The 18,197-nt window shown below is 32.1% G+C and overlaps 1 protein-coding gene across 1 annotated transcript; it reads left to right on the top strand.

Annotated features, from left to right (window-relative positions):
* Positions 1-12,047: 12,047 nt before the first annotated feature.
* Positions 12,048-13,097, top strand: LOC140841854 (glycine-rich RNA-binding protein-like). Its single transcript, XM_073209567.1, has 2 exons — positions 12,048-12,259; positions 12,533-13,097. Exons 1-2 carry the CDS (start codon positions 12,146-12,148, stop codon positions 12,917-12,919), a joined length of 501 nt encoding a protein of 166 aa, XP_073065668.1. The 5' UTR covers positions 12,048-12,145; the 3' UTR covers positions 12,920-13,097.
* The last annotated feature ends 5,100 nt before the right edge of the window (positions 13,098-18,197 follow it).

The raw sequence follows: 18,197 nt of genomic DNA, 5'->3' as shown, positions 1-18,197 counted from the left end.
ATGCCGTCGAAACATCAGTTGATTTAGATTGATCAGATTCAGATATGATTTCGATTAGATTGTGATATTATTGATATGACTCATATTGTATCTTGTTCAGACATTGATCAAATTGTATACTGAATTGAGTATTGATCAGAACAGATTGTATATTGAGTTATTCGCTGATACAATGTATTCGATATTGTCATTTCAGATTCGAGATGGACAGATGTGAATACAGGTCATCGTCTTCGTCAGACCGGGACGACAAAGGTATAATTCATGTGATATCTGGGAAGATACAACTCAAATCAGATCTCATTTGAGTTTCGCAATAAAATCACATACTTGATTATTGTTTGTCTTCTGATATGATTATGATTTGGTTATAGACTTTATATTCAAATCTTTTGGAAATGAGCATGCTTTGTTTACAGATTGTTATACATTGCATTTGAGACAGGAAAGTTTGACAGATAGTCAGACTTTTAGACGTTCGGTGTATCGTACATAGGAGCATACACCCTCCGATTGTAGCACCACGATACAGCCATGGCCGAAGTCTAGGAATAAGACGTACAGTTACCCCGATCGGTTGAGTAGGTAACAGCCATTGACGTCTTATTCATCACGGGATCCCTAGAGTTATAGTTGAGTCGAGTCTAGACATGATTTGACTAGAACTGCATGTGTTTATAAATATGGTTTCATAGACTATGAAACCTATGTTTATTGCTTTCAGTTATGATAGCATTTTCATATGATTTGATTTGAATTGCATGTTTGTTTGAATTGAGTCGCATGCTTATTTTGATTTGATTTCATAGATTATGTAATCTATTACTTTTGAATATGATCATGATAGCATGTTTTATGATTTAGATTGTTTCTATACATGCTTACCATGTTTATACTGAGATTTATTCTTACCGGAGTTATCCGGCTGTTGTCTTGTTTGTATGTGTGCATGACAACAGGTGGGACAAGATCGGGGTCAGAAGATGGTGAGAGAAGATGAGTTTAGCGTGGTGATTCCGGACTTGGATATAGATAGGTTTTATTACTAGAACTTTAGTAGTTGAACCTTAGATTAATTGAAAGACTGTTGTACATTATTGTACTTTTATACAGATATGTATATTATTTAGATGCCATTACCTTCCGCACTTATATTTTAAAAGAAAATTTTTAGACCCTATTTATCAGAACTGATAATTAAATCTCAACAATGATTAAGAAATTGATTAGCGTCCGGGTCCCCACATTGTTTGTGCTCGATTTTCTTGAATAATATTTTAATCTATATTGTCTCCTTGCAAGTTTGAGTATATGTCATATATTATGCCTCTATTGTAGATAACTCTCGAACTGTTTGTAGTTTTGAAACTCATCTTATTGATGTCTCTGCAAGTGTAAACACATAACCAGTAGTGAATTTTCTCTTATCAGGATCATCTACATAATCTGAACCGAGATAGCCCCTGAGTGTAAAATATGACCATCCATAAATAACGTAGCATTCGAGGTACCCTTAATGTATCTAATGATCATGTTAATAGTGCTCCAATGCTCTCGTCCAGGATATACCGACTAACTGCTCCCACAACTTAAGCAATGTCAGGTCTTCTATAGATCATGGCAAAACATCAAACTTCTCACTGTTGATGCATATGCTACTCGATACATCTTCGTCATCTTTCCTTTACTGCTAGTACACATCTCAGTGGATAACTTGAAGTTAACGGGAAGATATATTGGAATTGGCTTGTTATCTTGTATGTTGAAGCGGCTTTCTTTAAATAATTGTTAAGAAAAGCCAAATATTTTTGTTGCTTCTGTCTCGGTGAACTTGCATCCCTATAATCTTGTTTGTTCGTCCCAAGCCCTTCATATCAAATTATCTAGCCAACATTGCTTTCAATTATTGAACCTGATATTTATCGAGGCCTGCTAGTAACATATTCATATACAACAAAAAAATGATATCATTATCATCATACCTCTTGAAATATGTACAATGATTTGTACTCATTTTGTTTTATCGAAGGCTTCTGATATATGAATCAAATCTCTTTTATCAACATTCGGCGTCTGTTTGAGACCGTACAGAGATTTGTTCAACATGCAAACTAAGTTTTCTTTGACTTTTTTCGCAAAACTTTCTGACTTGAGCATATAGATTTCTTATTCAAAATCTTCATGAATAAATGTAGTTTTCAATTCTAGATGTAAGTCAAACATTATGCACATGCCAACACAACTATAATTTTTGTAAGACGAACCACAAAAAAAAAATTTATCTCATTGAAGTCAATACTTTCATTGAATGTATTTACTATTCTAGATGAAGGTATTCATGATTCAAACAATTATGATATGATACAGTATACTATATGAAATTAAGTCTATCTTTATTCATGATTCGAAAAATTATGATATAATACAGTGTAATACGTGTGGGGAACTGGACGTTAATCACGTTCTAAATCATAATTACGACTAATTAATCAATTAGTATAAACAGAGTCTAAATTTTTTTCTTAAATTATACAGCGGAAACGTAATGTAATTAAATTCAAATTACATATTAAACATAACATACAATTATTGTATAATCTACAATAATCCGACTAGGTTCAACTACAAGTCGGTGCTGAATCCTAAGTTGCTTCAAAGCCCGGATCTCCACGCTATCTAGTCCAGCCTCGTTCTCTTCATGACCCTAATCCTAGCCCACCTGTTGCCATGCACACATACAAAACAAGACAACAGCCGGATAACTCCGGTGAGATATAAATATCCCAGTATAAATCATGTATACATGCTATCATATAAACAATATAAAAGCATATATCAAAAATCATATCATATATCAAAATCATGATATAAATCCATAACAAGAATAAATCATATTCCATACATGTCCCCTACTCCGGAACATAATTCAATATCAAGAATAAATTCCATTCTAAGCATGTACCAACATCAAGAACATAATTCAACATCCATCAATATCAATCGATATAACTGTCACTCAAACTCGTGACTCTACGTTTTAGACTAGACTCAATCCTAGCCTAGGGATCCCGGTTTCCAGACATTGGCATTCCATATCGACCAACAGTAATAGAAAAGACTCCAGTTCTATCCACGTCGATATAGTATCGATCACCAGTAATAGAAGAAGCTCTGTTTCTATCCACATCAGTATAGTATCGATCACCAGTAATAGAAGAACTCCAATTCTATCCACATCGATATAACATCGATCAACGTAATAGAAGAAGTTATAATTCTATCCACATCGATACAATACTGATCACCAGTAATAGAAGGAGCTATAATTCTATCCACATCGATAGCCAATTATCCATTGACAGACTATGGCACTTCCGCCAATACAATATCTCATGACATCGTGCAATGTACCCGTGGTAATCCTACCACTATCAGGCACTTCTGTCACAAGATTACTCGTCTAACATCTGTTATCTATAATTCAAGAGAACAAAGTATATCAATCAACTCAATGCAAATATCAATGCAATAAGTAAAGTATGTGATTTAGGGAAACTCGAGTCAAACCTCACTCGAGTTGTGCAATCCCAACTCAACATTAATTTATACCTTTATCTTCTCGCTCAGAAGAAGAAGAAGTCCCGACTCTATCTCGGTCCATTCTCAATCTGGTAATAACAATACCGAACAAATATAATATCAGTATACATCTCAATTCAGAACCTGTTCGTATCAATATTCAAATCAAAACACATAATCTGATTAATGTCAATCGACAGACGGTATCACAATCCAATCTAAATCAATACCGAATCTGATCAATATCAACCAACTGATGTTTCGACGGTATAACAATACAGTCTCGATAACCCCGTCAGTCTAACATCACAGATATAATACCAGAACTCATAATCAATATCGATACTAGTCATAATCTCAATAACCATACATATCTGATATGAATTCTCAGTCAAATCGACTCCAAAAATCATAACAATTACATAATCAATCTGTTCTTCAATCTGACTTCGATTCTATGATGTCTAACATGACAAGAACATCATACATGAATCCTATTCAATTCTGACAATAGTCTAATTTCAAAACATGTCAAAAAGTAGCAAAACTTACGTCCAGTTATAGCCTACGTTAATAGGAACTCGGTACTGAAGTCGGATTCAAAATCAGACTGTTGGATTTCTCACAAAAGGCGTAAGGATTTCTTCGAAAGTTTCTGAAATCTTTCTCTTGCCTCTTCCTCGTTTTATTCTGAAGAAAACATAAAGGATATACATATATATATCCAATTGCATGCATATGAGACATGTCTCATTTTTCTTGAATTCCAGACAGGCGCTCGGGCGGTAAGAAAATACCGCTCGAGCGCGGCATTTTCTGCCCAAGCATTTCCGTTTTGTACCTTGGCGCTCGGGCGGTAATATTCTACCGCTCGGGCACACATCTTCCGTCCGAGACACATTTCTGTTGAACATTGACGCTCGGGCGGTTACTTTCTACCGCTCGGGCGCCAATTGTTCTGCCCAAAACTCATATCATTCATATTCTTGGCCCAATCGGGTCTTGGACTGGCCGGGCTATAATCACTTCAATTAATCAATAATCATTTCCGATTAATTTCAGATTACGCAATTATACCCGAATCATTTCAGATTACGGTAATCAAATTCTTAGGCATTACAATACGCAACATCCTAAATATAGATTTTCTATTATATATAGTATATAAAATGACTTTTAATGAACTATTCGCCTACTAACGGATATATACAAAAAAAAATTTATTTGATTTTAAAATAGTATATATTTTATTTTAATAAAATAAAATAAAATAAAAACTCTTCTTTTAGGTCTTTTGTTTCCGTTTATGTATATACGGGTAAAGTCTGTCAAACCCCAACCACAAATTAATAAAGTTTTATATATATATATATGCGTGTGAGGCAAGTCTCGATTATAAAACGCAATTTAAAATTATCAATAATAATATTATATAGTAACTAAAATTTTGCAATCTAAACAACAAAGGGCATAATATTTTGCTTATTTTACCTCCACAAAATCACCACATATGCCACCTTCCATTTGCACCACTTGACCAAGTCTATAAATCAAAGCAAAATTGCTCCATATCTCACCGCTTACGTCTAAGACATTTGTAAGTTGACGTACTGGCAAACAAAATCGAAGAGAATATAAAAGGTTGGAGATGGAACAAACTGGCAGGCCTAACGTAGCCATCTCGGTTCAACGAGAGCAACAAATTTTGGTAAATTTCTAAACCATTTAGTAAATAAGATTTATATTCTAAAACATTACACACTATGCTTTGTTATATTTAATTGAAATTTTTGAAGATCTGGAAAACTTATGATTTCTTATTGATTGGATACACCATCAATTTCCTAGAGAATAATCATTGAACGAGACAAAATATCTCGCTTCTCCAAGGGATACAGCCGATGATTGTCAAACATCATAATTAATCAGCTCCAGCACGCTTTTTACTTTTGGCAGTGGAAGTGTCAAACTTTAATCAGTATTGTTTACTGGTAACACAATGCTCACAAAAATGTGGAGTCACTCTTATAAGGCCCTGGGAGTAGCTTTCATTCTGAGAGAATTTTCAACCATCGTTCTGACATCTGACATATGCTCGAGATTTCCATGTCATAACACTGTTAAATCTTCTCTTGAATCAATCGATGTAACATCTATTTCCGTCTCTTTGTGTGTTTTTCCCAAAAGTACATACAGATTTGTAGCAACATTTTTCGCTTTCATAACCACAAGCGCGACCTTCACAATTTTCATGATTATGTAATCAATACGGGTTTTGCACCCGATATCATCCAATTGTCCAAACACAAAAAATTATTCATTAGTCCTTTCACATGTCATATCTCATGTATTGTGCGAACAATGTCATCAAACATTTTTATTTTGATAATACCAACCCAACGATTTCCAATGCATGATCATTTCCCATTAATACAGATCATCCTGAAATTGGTTCATACTGATCGAACCATTCTCTTTGAGATGCCATATGACATGTCGTTCTGAATCCATAACATGTGTACCACAAAAATTTTGTTTGCCTTCTGCAACCTGCTTCTTCGTTGGTTAATATTCCACCACTGCCTGAGTACTGACCACATTTTCTTTAGAACTTTTCTCGATACTGGTAGACTATTTCTTGAAGTGTCATTTACGACCACATTTAAAGAATTAAATATTTTTCTTTTTAATTCTTAAATTTGATATACCTCGTCCTTTGGCTCCCACTAGAATCACGGTCTATAAATCTTTCTCTTATCATTGGTAAAGCTTCCATCTGCTTCAAAGTTATGAACCTACGTTCCTTATTTTTGCAGCAACTTTCTTCTACAAGAACCGTAGTTAAGACATCATCCAAGTTTAAAAAGTTTATGAGAATATTGTGGGTTAAATTGAAGATAAGTTGATCATATTGATTGATATAGTTTGAAGTAAAAGCTCTGCACGTGATTTTTTTCTCTATTTTATGCCCCATAAAGGTGAGTTGAACAAATAAAGTATTTAGAATGTTGATATGATCAGTCATTGATGAGGATTCCGCCATCCGAAAAGTATAAAGTCTTCTCTGTAGGAAAATATTATTGTATAGTAATTTGATTTCGTAAATCTTTGTTAGAATATCTCATATAATTTTTGTCATTTTTATCTCATAGATACTTGACAGTAGTTCGTCTATTAGCCAAGTGTAAATTGGCAACATCATTATCATTCATCTCATTTCATTTTCCGCCGTTCATCATTTCCCTCGGTCTATCTCTAATAACCGCCTAAGCAATTCTCATTTCTTAAAACTGTGTGTATCTTTATTTTCCACGACACAAAATTGTTCTCATTAAAATTTTATCTGGTAAATGCTCTCCATTATATCTACAACAATATAGTATACATTACAAAATAATCTCACCTTAATAAAAAAAATATGTAAAAATATTTTATGTTGTGGAAGATCAGTTTAGGCCGTAATCACATTGCATATTGAGAATTTTAAGAAATTTTAAACTAATGCTCTGATGACAATTGTTAATCGAGGTGCGACATCTTTCTATATAAATATGACAATAAAATAATAAAATCGAACATCAAGATTTACGTGAATTTTTTTAAAAAATTGTTATGATAAAAAACACGGGCAAAATGAATTTTTTACTATAATATTTTATAATGTACAACCACCAATTGTATTTCCAAATAAAATATACACTCTTTTAATATATTAGAACAAAACACATAACAAATATTATAGAACATAACACTCAAATAAGAATGTACTGAGAGGAGAGAATGACTCGAGAATGAGATAACGAAATGATAGTAGAGAGCTCTATTTAAAGAGTTCCTTCATTAACGTGAAACACATTTCACTTTAATTGAAATGTGTTTTCTACTATAGATTTCTCCCAATAGCTTTTCTCCGGACCACTCATTAATTGCCGACAAGTGTCACATGTCAATCACTCTTATAACATGATAATTATTGCACTTAACAAAACAAATATTAATTTATTTAATTTATCCCATCTTTCATTTGCTATTTTTAATTTTTTTTAATTTAATCACTAAAATGCACAGTTATATTAAATAGATATACAAACAGCTTTACATCATGCTCCACACTCAGTCACGTCTATGATTATGTCGATGATTACCAGTAAGCACTTGCTTACAAAATTAAATAATCGAGACATCATTAGCTCTCTTTGATATGATTTATGAATCATTCAATTATATTATTATTGACCAATATTATTAATGAAGTGATTATGCTAATTTGGTATTTACTTTCAATAATACCAAATCAAATAATCAATTCAGTATTCTGACCATAAGGTACAAATATTTTAGTAGTCAAACTTTGAACATTTTGAATTTTTCCTCTCTAATTGTATTTGACAAGTTAAATTGTCAGCATCGCAAAGGCTTTTGTCAAAAGTCAAAAGCCTCCTTCCAAATTTGTGTACTATATAATGGTCAAATCTTATAGTAATTTATTTATAATCACCTAAATTTGGTTTGATTGCGATATAAGACATAATTATAATCCAAATCCATTTAGAATTCAACTTGTCCATATATAAAGTCGGCATTATTAAAACTAACTAGACTGATAATATATATTATCATATAATTTTGATATGTTCACTTATGTGACTATCACTAATGTGATATTTACTTTTAGACGTGATGAACTATATTGAAATTATACATACACTAGGTGACTGACATTTCGGTGGTGAACACAGATGTGACGATTGAGAGAGTTGTATCAAAATTATATATACGTGTGCATAGGTCGATTGTCACATAAATGGTGGACATATAAATGAGCATAATTGATGAACAATATATTAAAATAAAATTATTGCGTGATCTGATTGGTACGATCAAATTAAATTACAACAAAGTAATATTATTATTATACATTTTAGTAGCTATTATTTTTAAAAATATAAATTGTTTATTTAGTTATTATGACATACATGCATATAACGCGTGCATACGATACTAATCTTAATTGTACATTGTAATTTGCCTCCATCCCCAAGTTGAGTAAGTCTCTTGTGAGACGATCTCATGAATCTTTAACTGTGAGACGAATGAACCCTACAGATATTCACAATAAAATGTAATATTCTTAGCATAAAAAGTAATTTTTTTTATGGATGACATAATAAGAGATTCGTCTCACAAAATATGACTCGTGAAACCGTTTTACACAAATTTTTATCGACAAATTTGGTTATGCCAAGACTCCATTTTGAAAGGTATGTCTACAAGTGCCACACGATTTCACACCACCCATTCTCTTGTTATTCTTCCAAACCCATATAAACAATTTCAAGGTTATTTACCCAACCGATGTGAGATAATTAACACACCCCTATCACGTCCAAGAATGAACATTTGGAACGTGGAGTTTACAAATGATCCAATTATGAGCAGAACGGGTGGCCTAACTATAGGCAATCCAACACATAACAGTGAACCCGGGCTCTGATACAATGTTAAGATTGTAAGTTGGACCTAACTCAACCCCAAGAGCTAGCTTTTGGGGTTCAGTTAGGTCTGAGTTCACTTGATGTCTAGCTTCCCAACTGGTAGACGTTTCCTTTTCCCCCAGATCAATGAAGAAGGAAGACGTAAGTGGATTCTTCCGAAGAACCGGAAGCGAAGAAAGAAATAGATGAATCCTTCTTTCTATCATCCTGAAATCATTTCATGGCTATTGAGAACGAATTATTTTAACAAATATTAGTATTGTTTTATCGTAACTTTTTTTTTTTTTTTGTAAATTCAAGAATATATAACTATATTGGCGGTATTAGTGTGAAAAATGTATATAATAATTAGTATTAAGTCAAAAACTTGTGTGAGACGGTCTCAGAGGTCGTATTTTGTGAGATATATATTTTATTTGGGTCATCAATGAAAAAATATTACTTTTTATACCAAGAATATTATTTTTTATTGTGAATATTGGTAGAATTGACCCATCTTACAGATAAAAATTCGTGAAACCCTCTCACAAGAGACATACTTTTTATAATTTGTATCAAATAAAAAAGTAAGGAACCACCAAAAATTATTAAAATAATATACATATAATATACATTCAAGAAAATTCCAAGGTCAAAATCTGAACTATGGATTTGTGCTAATTTTCTTGCGTTATTATTGGTGTACTTTAATAGATACTAACTAAAAGAGAAGATATTCTCAATCGGACTAACAAATAACAGTATGATCCTATCCTATATTCCCATTTGTTTAGGTTTCCAAAAAATACTTTAAACTTTTTAAGTGAATATATTAATATTTTTTTTCTTTCCCTTAAATACACTTTTTTAAACCACGTGATCTGATTAATATTTTTATTTAAAATTTTGAGCACTTTCAGAAAGTGAAGGAATTTTTTTTAAAAACAAGTAAAAGATTACAAATTTATTCGAAAGATGAATTGTCTAATATTTTAAAAATAGATATATTTTTCAATTGGTTGATCGATTCAACATTTTAAAGTAATTTATCTTTTAAATTAGTCCGCATACAAAAAATAGGGTTGGATTTCAAATTAATTAGTTTGAAAGATCTACCACATGCATCATGCATGCCTGATTATATATATTTTTATTTTTTGAAAACTGAACAACCTGTATCTAAATTAAAAAAAAAACTTGTTTAAAAAATAAAAAAAGCAAAATGCAAGAATTTTAAGTACAATAATTCAAGAATTTTCATTTTCCAACTATCCTTAGTAAATTTTTATTAATCATATTATTAGTAAAAATAAAATAAAAAAATAGACCGATACATGTACATTTGTCTTTATTTTTTTCCCCAAAAACTAAACCAACACATATTTAAATAAATATAAAAAAAACAATAAAAAGAGTTCAATTTTTTTTGAAAGATTAACTACTTTATATTTTACGAATAAAAGATTTTTTGGGAAAAAAAATTGGTTGATTGATTCACGAATTTTAGGTGGTCTATCTTTCAAATCATTGACTTTGAGCTTCAACTCTCATTTTTAGTATATGGTATCAGCTCCTATTTTATAAATAAGAAATGTGTCTAAGTTCCAAAAAAAAAACTAATAATAATAGTGAATATTTTTTTTTAATATGGCTATGCAGTTGCAGCATCGGCTGCTAGCATAAATGCAGCGTCCTCTATATATTTTGCAGTGTCCGCCATTGGTGGAGTTTTGCAGCCCATACACAATATTTCTTGATCCGGCCCTTCTGTTGACCCGCTTTCATGCCCAAATTACCGGGCTTCAGTTTTATGTAGCCCAGTCTTAATACTACTTTTGGTCCAGCCCATTTAGATTATAAACTTAATTTTTTTTTTTTTTTGCAATTGAATAAGATATTTACTTAATAATAAGTTATAAATTTATTTAAATGTGTTTTTATGATATGTTGTTTAGTAAAAATATCCTATTTTTTGTAAATTGATATGTGCATTTTTTGTACTTAAAATAGGAGCACCAAAAATAGTTGCTAAAGAACATCACGCTGTTGTTTTATTCGAAGTATTATTTTTGTAAAATATATTATTTATTGTTACTATTAATTAATTTATTAATTAAAATAAATACGTTTTTAAAATGTAAATAAATAATTATATACAATACCATAGATGTGCTACCCCCAACAATAAATAAATAAAGACAAAAGCTTGTGTGGGACGATCTCACTGCTCGTACTCTAAGAGACGGATCTTATATTTGGATCATCCATGAAAAATATTAATTTTTATGTTAATAGTATTAACTTTTATTGTGAATATCGATAGAATTGACGCGTCTTACAGATAAATATCGTATTACAAGAGACCTACTCATAAATAAAAACCATTAAATAATGTAATGATACATCGAGATATTGCTAGATTTAAAGGAGATATTTTTTTAATAAAAAATTTAAACGTCCCAATCCCAATAGTTTTGTTTATCTTTTTAGCAGTGCACCATGTGACGTAGGCCCACAGAATTAGCCCATTCCTCAACTCTTGTTTAAACTATGGTTATCAGAAGTGGTTATATTTAAATATAAATATATATTATAATTATTAATTAAATATTTTTTTCTTAAAATATTAAATAAACGATTTATTAAAGAATAAGTCTTTCGTGAAATGGTCTCACAAACATTTATCTGTGAGACAGACTCACGAATCTTTATCTGTGAGACAGGTCAACCCTACCGATATTCACAATACAAAATAATATTTTTTCATGGATAACTCAAATAAGAATCTATTTCATAAAATACGACTCGTGAGATCGTCTCACACAAATTCTTTTTCTATTATAAAAAAAATAACAATATCGGATGGTAGAAATTATTTTAAGGAGTAATTGGTGGGAAAAAGACGCTCCTTAACCATGGCTCCCCGATAAGCCAAGTAGCGTAGGCGCAGTGCGCACCCGGCTTATTTTAACTTAGGCACCCCCAAAACCTAGCTCCCCCACCTATATATACCCCGCATTCAACATGGAATTAATATTTCGAGGCGGCTACCAATTTCCCATTTCTTGTCTTGAATTTTAATTTCTGCATCAATGGCGGCCGAAGATGTAGAATTCAGATGTTTTGTAGGTGGTCTTGCGTGGGCAACCACCGATCAAACTCTTGAGCAAGCCTTTTCCCAATTCGGCGATGTCATCGAATCGAAGGTCCGTTGTCGCAGGAGATCGGATCTGTCCCGATTCGATCCGATCTGATCTGTTACTAAAAATGTTACTGTTACTGAGTTACTGTTACTATTTGTGTTACTGTAATTGCTCCTGAAGCGGTACGTTTCATCTTCCTCTTTTACATCAAAGGGTTGAAGATTGAATCTGCTTTTCAGTTTTTCCTTTGTGTTTGTTTTCCGTTGGATTCGGATTTGTGTTGAATATGTGTGGATCTGACGTTATTTTTGGTGGTTCTGTCTAATTCTTGCTCAGGTTGTCAACGATCGAGAGACTGGGAGATCCAGGGGTTTCGGATTCGTTACTTTCAAGGACGAGCAGTCGATGAGGGACGCTATTGAGGGAATGAACGGCCAAGATCTCGACGGCCGTAATATAACCGTGAATGAGGCCCAGTCCCGCGGTAGCTCTGGAGGAGGCGGCGGCGGAGGGTTCCGCGGGCCTAGGCGTGAAGGAGGAGGAGGCGGCGGCGGATACGGCCGTCGTGACGGCGGTGGTTATGGAGGTGGAGGTGGCGGTGGTTACGGTGGTAGTCGTGATCGTGGGTATGGTGGAGGTGGTCGCGGAGGCGGTGGAGGAGGATACGGCGGTGACCGTGGATACTCGAGGGGTGGTGACTCTGATGGAAGCTGGAGGAGTTAGGTGTGTTGTGTAACTTTGTCCGTTATGAATTTGGAAGTGCAGTTGTTGTGATTGAATTGCGTCGTCGTTTGTTTTTCTTAGGTTGTTGGCTACTGTTCTCGTTTTGGGTTTTGTGTTGTATAAATCAAAATATTTACCATATTTCAGTGGAATGAAGTAAATTGAGGTTTGTGCATTATTACTCTCATATCCTTTCTATGCTCAAATTTATATCTTTAAGCTAGAAAAGTTGGTTTCTGGGCCATCACAAATAATGCAGTCTCCATCAAACAAAATGTGTTCAAGAATAACTACCGTTTGTGAAAGTTCAAACTTTACTCTATTTACATTTTTATCATTTTCAGGATTTCTGTTCACTTTATTATTAAAAAAACTTCCTGCAACCTTGATGTATTTAGATTGAAAATATAGCTATCAATCAAAAATTAAAATGGGTAATTAGGCCCTACTGTCCCAAAATCAATTGGGTAATCAACAACATGAACAAAAATGAAAAATGGTTGAAGCAGTCTCAAAATCGATTGGCTAATCAATAACATGAACAAAAATGAAAAATTACCGAGATCAATCGGGGACATCTACATAAATTTATATGAAGATACAAATAGCTCCTCGGGATTCAAGAAAACTACACCCTCGTCAGCGAGTAGCGACCAATCGTGGCCTAGTCTTTAATTCCTTAGTCAATAAATACGATTGCTCGTGGCAGGTGAGAGTTTGCCCAATAATAACTATATTATATATAAAAAAATTATGGGAATCTCTCGCGTCATCACAGAGAATCTGTACTTTCTTATAACATATAGACCACAAGAGTCCCATAGCCACAAGTAATATATATTTCACTTCTTTTTTTTTTTTAAGTTTTTTCCTCTAAAATAACGACATGATGTTAGATATTTATAACATGATATTAGATTTTCGTTACATACTCGACATCATTATCAACACTCCGGCCTCCGCCAGCTTGGTGTACTAAGACAAAATTTTCGTCAATTAGATCATCAAAATCCATTCAATCCAATTATATGCTAACGTGTAGGACAAAAAATGATGTGTTCCCGAAATTTAACATCAATCAACTTAGAATATCCCTCAGAATTTTGCAAAATCCGAATATATTCGTTTAGAATATTGAAACCGAGGTCCCTCGTCTTCTCTAGTTGCGACAAGTACCATCCTACGCATGCAGCGAATGTAAGTCATGATATAGAGATTCACATACGCTATTTTCCACAAAACGCATAGACTTGTAAATCGTTAAAATCTTCCTAAGGTGTGAAAATGGTTACTGAAACAGTAGTCGAGTCAAGAGTTTGAGTTTTTTTTTTTTTTTCTTATAACAATATTAATCCACTCTGGTGTTTATGGTTGTTGGCGATTATTTCTAAAAAATACGACTATCGATATTAAAATAGTAACACTGCACGTTTTAAAGTCACACAAACCGGAGATGTTTAGAATATTATTAAAATGATACACAGTCCGTCCAATTTCGAATTATAATATCATAAATGCAAGAGTTTATATCTTGCATGCTTGTTGAATTTAACCATACTTGTTCAAAAAATTTGCAACTAAAAGACAACTCTCGAATTTAATTCTAAAGTTCGAATTTATGCATATAACCTTGAAAAATCTAAAACTCAAGATTTTATGTATTGCAAATTTGAATTTAGAACTAAACTTAAAGAGAAAGAAAAAAAATTGGTGTGGAAATACAAATGAGAACCCTAAATAACCTTATTTTTGTCATATTATTATCTATATAATCTTAAAAAACTAATTTTTGAATGAAAAACTTTGAATAAAAAACATGAGAGCATCTCCAACCTTGCACCAAAATGGTGCAAAACACCATTTTGGTGCAAGGTTTTGCACTCCAACGGGGGCTGCGCTATTTTGCTAAAATAGCGCAGCCCCCTTCCTCTGCGCCAAATTTGGCGCAGAGGAAGGCCCTTGCGCCAAATTGGCGCAAGGGTTATATATATTTTTTTATTTTTTTTGTTTTTTTATCACTATTTATATATAAAAAATATCAAGATTATTTAAATAATAGTACAATATATATTTTATTATTTATATAAATAGATATTTAATAATAAAAAATAAAGAATAATAATTATTGATTTTTAAATATTTATTTATGTTAATTATTAATAATTAAAGAACAATTTGATTTAATGATTTATAAATAATATAATTAAATACAAATGCAAAAATTAATATAACAATATAATTCACTTTTTATAATGAAGCATTTGTATTAATTCGTATGATCACTAGGCACTACGAAATGTTTTAATTGATCATTTGTGGAAGGAATATAATTGTTCAGATGTTTGAATTTGGATTCATATTAAGTTCTAAAAATAAATTATCTGTATTAAAATTATGTCAATTTTAATAATGAAGTATTTGTATTAATTCGTATTATGAATATTAGAGTTAATATATATAAGAATCAAATAAATAAATTTAACTATTAATAAAAATAAAAATATAATTATAATACTAATATTAACATTAATTATATTTATATTGTTAAATTTATAAATAAATAGTAAACAAAAAGAATATTCTAGGAATATATTTTTTAGTGTAAGATTTGAAGTAAATAGGTTGAAGATGGATGTTATATTTGGTGCAGAAATTATACTATTTTGATGCAGAAACTGCACCAAAATAGATTTATGGGTTGGAGATGGCCTGATATTTCATGAAATGGTGCCACTTTGACACCAATTCAATTGGCCTTTGGGCCAAGTGGTGAGGGCGTGGCGCCTCTTCAATTGATATATATATATATATATATATATATATATATATATATATATATATATATATATATATATATATATATATATATATAATATTTTTATTCAATCTTTTCCAAAAATTGGAACTTTTTATTATAATTAATAATCGAGAAATAAAATCGTTTGTTATGTACGTATATATAATTCCTATGAGAAAAAACTAGGACATGCACGACCAGATTTTGGTGCTCGCGCGCGGTTCCCTAATGTTATTACATATATAAAACAAGAATTTTAAACCATGATCATGCAGTGGTGAGGCATCAAACTATACCTCATTCACACACTCGAATGAGCTTGTTCCAAATCATCACAATTATATTGTTATTACATGCTCATTGTTCAAATATAATCTTTTGGCCTAGCTAGAATCAAGATTCCCACTTCCTCAAGATCACATATACATCAAATTTTCAAGAAATATGATCAAATCTCACGAATATTGAAAAGGGAAGCGATGGAGCCATGGAGGGGTAGGGATCGTTTGTTAATTTCATGGATCAAAACTTCAATTGTCTCACAACGATCATTCGAAGTAGAGAAATTTCCATCCTAATTCATTTAGCCTAAGAATAATGGAAGGGGACGAAACTCTTATTTTTCTTTTTCTTTTTCTTTTTGTGTGTGAAAGAAAATATAATTTTAAAGATTATTTTTTCATGAAAGATTCACAGCCAGAAACAAGTTGAGGGTTGAATTGAGAGAAAAGCCAAATGATTTCGTATAAAACTAGATCAAATTAAAAGATTTTTGCACAGAAATTGACTAAAAATGCTAATAATGGAAACTAAATATTTCATAATAGCAATCGATATTAACTTTGCTATTAAGAAACCACATATAGATGAAATTTACAAACAAAGTGCGATGAAAATAAAGTAGAGAGCATTTGAGCTTGATTTGGATGATTGTTGAATGTGACCATCTGTTTTGCCTTCATTTCTTCTTTTTAATCTGAAAGTTCTTCTACATTTCAAACATTCAGATGTCTTGCTTTAACTATCAAGTTCCTCGAGACGATGAAACCAACCACGGGCGGAGCCATGTGTTGCTCCGCCTAGGCGGGAGCCCGGGTGACTTTTTTTTCTCAATATTTTTTATACATAAAATTTATCTTATTTTCCGGTAGTCCAGGGTTTTATTTGTCAATATTAGTTCAACCATGATTTAAAAAATTCTGTCGTAGTCTTTTAAAAACTGTTGTAACTGAGGGTTTTGTTGAAAGTCCGTTCAACGACAGCGTTTTTTACCTGTTGTGGTAGGTAGCATTTGCGACGGTATTTTAAAACCGGCGCTACATCCATTAGCGACGGTTTTATTTAAAGCCGTCGCTAAAATTAGCGACAGTCAGCATATAAAAGCCGTCGCTAAAATTAGCGACGGTCAGCATATACAAACCGTCGCTACATTTAGCGACGGTCTTTAATCAAAAATTCCGTCGCTAATTTGTTTCGAAAAATAAAAAAAATTCTTTTAATAATTAATAAATCTAAAAGAAACTAACAATTGAAAATAAAATCGTGTAAAAAAGAAAAATTTTAAGTGTTGTGTGAAGTGATAAAATTGTGTATGAGAGAAAAATTTTAAATGTTGTACGAAGTGATAAAATTGTGTATGAGAGAAAAATTTTAAGTGTTGTGAAGTAGTGAGAAAAATTTGAAGTGTTGTGTGGAGTGATGAAATTGTGTAAGAGAGAAAATTTTAAGTGTTGTGAAGGAAAATGGACCGGAATATGGGTATTTATATTGCGTTGGCGACGGTTTTTGGTTAAACCGTCGCAAATTTAAATTAGCGACGGTGTTGATAAGATCGTCGCCGTATTTTGCGACGGATTAAATTAAACCGCTGCTAAAGTTAGCGACGGTTTTGAAATATTGTCGCATGTTTTAATTTTTCGACGGTTTGACTTTAAACTGTCGCTATATAGCGACGGTTTATTCAAAACGATCGCTAAATATAGCGACGGATGTCATTAAACTGTCGCTAATTTTTAACAAGCGACCGTTTGACTTAAAAGCGTCGCTAAAATTAGCGACTCTTTATATAAATCCGTAGCGAATGTGAACTTAGGCCATACATGACTAAAAGACTAAAACAATGATTGTACGTCGCCAGCTTTAATTTCTTTGGAATGTATGTTTCAAATGGCCAAACTACTTAACCCAAGTACATCACCAACAAAGCAACATTTACATTTTGGTGCATGGTCGCCATCATATATAATCAATCACATGCACTTTACCGGATTTTTCTCAAGATTCCAATTTTCAAATTTTGTGCAATTCTCCTCGTACATGTAAAATATTTAAAAAATCGATAAATGGAGAAAAAAAAACCAAATAAAAAGGAACCCAAAATGCTTTTACTATATATTTTTTTAGTAGGTTGATGGTCATGTAAACCTAGTATAATAACAATAAGAGTTTCAAGCAAGTCAAATTACTCATAAGCGACTCTTT

Source organism: Primulina eburnea, chromosome 9, assembly GCF_022965805.1.
Source record: "Primulina eburnea isolate SZY01 chromosome 9, ASM2296580v1, whole genome shotgun sequence".
In the NCBI taxonomy this organism is placed as follows: Eukaryota; Viridiplantae; Streptophyta; class Magnoliopsida; order Lamiales; family Gesneriaceae; genus Primulina; species Primulina eburnea.
The sequence above is the reverse complement of the archived record's forward strand: the minus strand, read 5'-3'. Positions and strand labels throughout refer to the sequence as shown.